The sequence below is a fragment of the Chaetura pelagica genome, unplaced genomic scaffold, assembly GCF_000747805.2.
Source record: "Chaetura pelagica isolate M959 unplaced genomic scaffold, ChaPel_1.0 scaffold232, whole genome shotgun sequence".
Classification (NCBI taxonomy): domain Eukaryota; kingdom Metazoa; phylum Chordata; class Aves; order Apodiformes; family Apodidae; genus Chaetura; species Chaetura pelagica.
The window spans coordinates 670,413-673,584 of NW_009952441.1; the positions used below are offsets into that span (position 1 = coordinate 670,413).

Here is a 3,172-nt window from a genome sequence, read left to right on the forward strand (position 1 = left end):
TGGGGGCACCCGGCCCCTTCTCCAGGGCACCCCCCTGGGAGCAGCTCCCGGCTCTGATGCCGCAGTGTCCCCCCCTCCCGGCCTCCATCTCCTTGCAGGCAGCCCTGGGCTGCGGGGGCTGCGTGTGCCCCCGGGGAGGGGGCAAGAGGAGGTTGGAGCTTCCCAGGGGAGAAACCACCAGCCAGGTATTGCTGGGGGCAAGAAAGGTTGCAGAGGAAGCAGTGTGGAATTCCCAGAGGGATTTCCCCTGGTTGCTTGTCATCTGATCCTTCCTGGGGATGAACTGCTGCTGGTTAGCTGCCGGGTTTGGTGCGGGAGGTGGCGATGCGTTCCGGGCAGGCGGGCAGCGTGCGGGCAGCTGAACATCCATCCCCGGGGGGTTCCCGTCCGGGGGCTCCTGCTCGCAGACCTCGGACACGCTGCCTGCGGGCTGGTCTGACGGCAGCGCGGGCCCCGGGGGTGGGTCAGCAGCCCGGGCTGCCGGGAGCCGCACGAAACCCTTCCCGGCAGCTCCGGCTCTGGCACCGGCAGGGCTGGGTCCTGCGGCCCCCGCGCTGCTGACACTGCGGAAAGTCACCGCAGCACCCGGGACACGGGGTGAAACCCCTCCCGGAGTTGCAGTCCTGAGTTGCTTTCAAGCCCTCGCGTCGCTGTCAGGTTTGTGGCAGAGCCAGGTTTTGCAGCAGCACATCAAACAGGGAGTGGAGTGTTGGTCCCATCTGCCTCCCAGGGGACATCTGCGGGGGGCTCGTTTTGCAGCTGCTGGGGACAGATGGTGCAGGGGAAGGGAGGACACGGTGACAGCTGAGGGAGCGGCTCTGTGGGACGTGGCACCTCCGTGTTGTCCCTGGGAAGGCAGAGGCTCTGAGGAGAGTGGGAGTTCTGAGTCAGGCTGGGGGTCGGGATGAGGTCGGAGCCAGCCATGAGCGTGATGGGGCAGGAAGGACTGGGAAGGGAAGGCAGGTGTCTGGTACCAGCACTGCTGGCAAAGAGCCACCCTCGCCAGATCTCATCCTTCAGTGCACGATCCGTGGTACACTGAGCTCATGCAGCCTGCTCAGAGACTTGGTTTTAATTAAAATATTAATGAAGGAGACTGCAGAAAGGAAATGGAGCTTTGACAAACACCCTATGATTTAATCTCTACCTCTCTGCAATTCCTTGCTGTCCCCCTGCAGCAGGGCAGGTCTGGCAGAGCCAGAGCTGGGTCCAGCCCAGAGGCAGCTCCATGGCACTGGACACTCTGGAGAAGCACAGGGAAGCCAGCAGGCTCACTCCTGGGCCTGGACCTTGAGTTTCTGGGATGCTCCAGAGAGGTTATTCATGTGGAGTGGAGAGCAGGGAGCCCCAGGAGCCTGGTGCCTCCATTGAATGAGAGCTCTGCTCCTGCCCTGGCCTGGGGTGTCCAGCAGCAGGACAGGACAGGGCTCAGTGTCCCTCCCAGGGAAACCAAAGTGCCAGACTTGGAGCTGGCTGGGTGTGCTGGGGGAACCAGAAAGTCTGGGAGCAGCAAGGGGCCCATTGCACAGGGGACTCATCTCTGGTTTGACCAAAGAAGAAAAACCAGGGGGAAACCATGGCCATGATGGTCAAACCGGTGAGAAACCCTGAAAGGAGGAAACCCTCCAAGGGCTCTGCATTGCTGCCTGGAGCTGGGAGCTGCTCTCCCAGCAGGGACGCTGGGGAGCTCCTGGAACTCCAGCCACATCTGAGGCCAATGTGGACTGCAGCAGGGAGCTGGGAAATCCAACCATCCCCTAGTGCTCTGCAACCATTTCCCAACCTGTTCAGGGTTTTGGGTTTTTTTCCCCTTATTTCTTTAATTTCTAATTATCTTTCCCCTGTGCACACACACACACTTGGCTTTTGTTTGATTTTTTTCCAAGACGGGAGCTTTTAATTACATCTTGATTTCAGATTAATTACAGTTCTACCCAAAGCAAAGGGCTTTGTGCTTTATAATTCAAATGCCTCCCCATTCAGCCCACAGGCTGGGTTATCTCTGCCTCCAACCGCCGCCGCGTCCTCCCGCTCCCACCCCCGGCGGAGCCGCCCTGGCTGTGTCCCGGGGCTTCCCGCAGGACCGGCAGCTCGGTGCGGGGGGCAGCACACACAGCTTCCCTCCCTCTCCATCGCTTCCCGAGCAGGCTCCAAGGGCGGCTGATGACAGGGTAAAACGCGGCATTCAAATCTCGCTCCTTGCTGAGGGAAGGCAGAGCCAGAGGGCAGCTCTGCAGCCAGGAGCTGCTCCCGGGGGCTGGAGCTGTGCGACCTGAGGATCCTGCTGGAGCCGAGGCTGGCACTGTGCTCCCCACCCCCCAGCCCTGCGCTCCCTCCCCGCTGAGGGTGCATCTGAGTAATCCCAGCGATGCACGGACACTTTGGATTGTCTGTATCCATCTCTCTCCTTCTCAAATCCCGGGGCACCATGCAGAGCTGAATTCCGGGACATCCAACTCTGCTTTCCCATTTCTTTCTTCAAAGACAGCTGCTCAGGCTCTCCGGGATGGGCACTGCCCTTCCATGGTGCTGCAGGCACTCTCCGAGGCTCTGCCAGAGATCTCCAGGCCCTGGAGCAGCTTTCAGCCCCTTGGGATGACACGCACTCGTGTGCCAGCTCCATCCCTCTCCCATCCCTGCCAGCACAGCTCCAGGACAGGCCCCAATTTATGCTCCTGGGTTAATGGGGCTGAGACAGGGTTTTATGCTCCTTCCATCATGGAAATAGGAAGCTCATCATGATAAGAGCTTTAATTTGCTCTAGCTGACCTTTGCTGGTGGGCTGGCTGTCCTGCCCGGCCAGGACCAGCGGGTGCCAGGCCACGAGCCTGCCCTGCTGCTGTGGGATGTTGCCCCGCACCCCATGTTCCCATGGAACACCATCTCCCCGCTCCTCATCCCTTCAGCTGGCCGTGCCGTGCTGTTCCAAGCTGGACCATGCTGAGCTTCCTGGCCTCGTACCCTGCTGTCCCTGCTGCCCCGTACCCTACCGTGCTGTACCGTGCTGTACCATACTGTACCGTACCGAGCCGTGCCACACCGTGCCGAGCAGTACCGTACTGTACCATGCCGTACCGAGCTGCACTGTGCCGTACCAAACTGTACCATCACCGTGCTGTCCCGTCCCGTGCCGTCCCGTACTGAGCCGAACTGTACCATGCCGTACCGAGCC

General features: G+C 60.8%; 1 protein-coding gene across 1 annotated transcript in view; it reads right to left on the reverse strand.

Moving 5' to 3' along the window:
• The window catches only part of FANCA (Fanconi anemia, complementation group A), a 38,712-nt gene extending 35,553 nt beyond the window's left edge, over positions 1-3,159 (reverse strand). The window contains exon 1 of the mRNA XM_010008458.1: positions 3,096-3,159. Coding sequence (XP_010006760.1) covers positions 3,096-3,159 — 64 coding nt within the window. The remainder of the gene's footprint in view (positions 1-3,095) is intronic.
• Between the last annotated feature and the right edge of the window lie 13 nt (positions 3,160-3,172).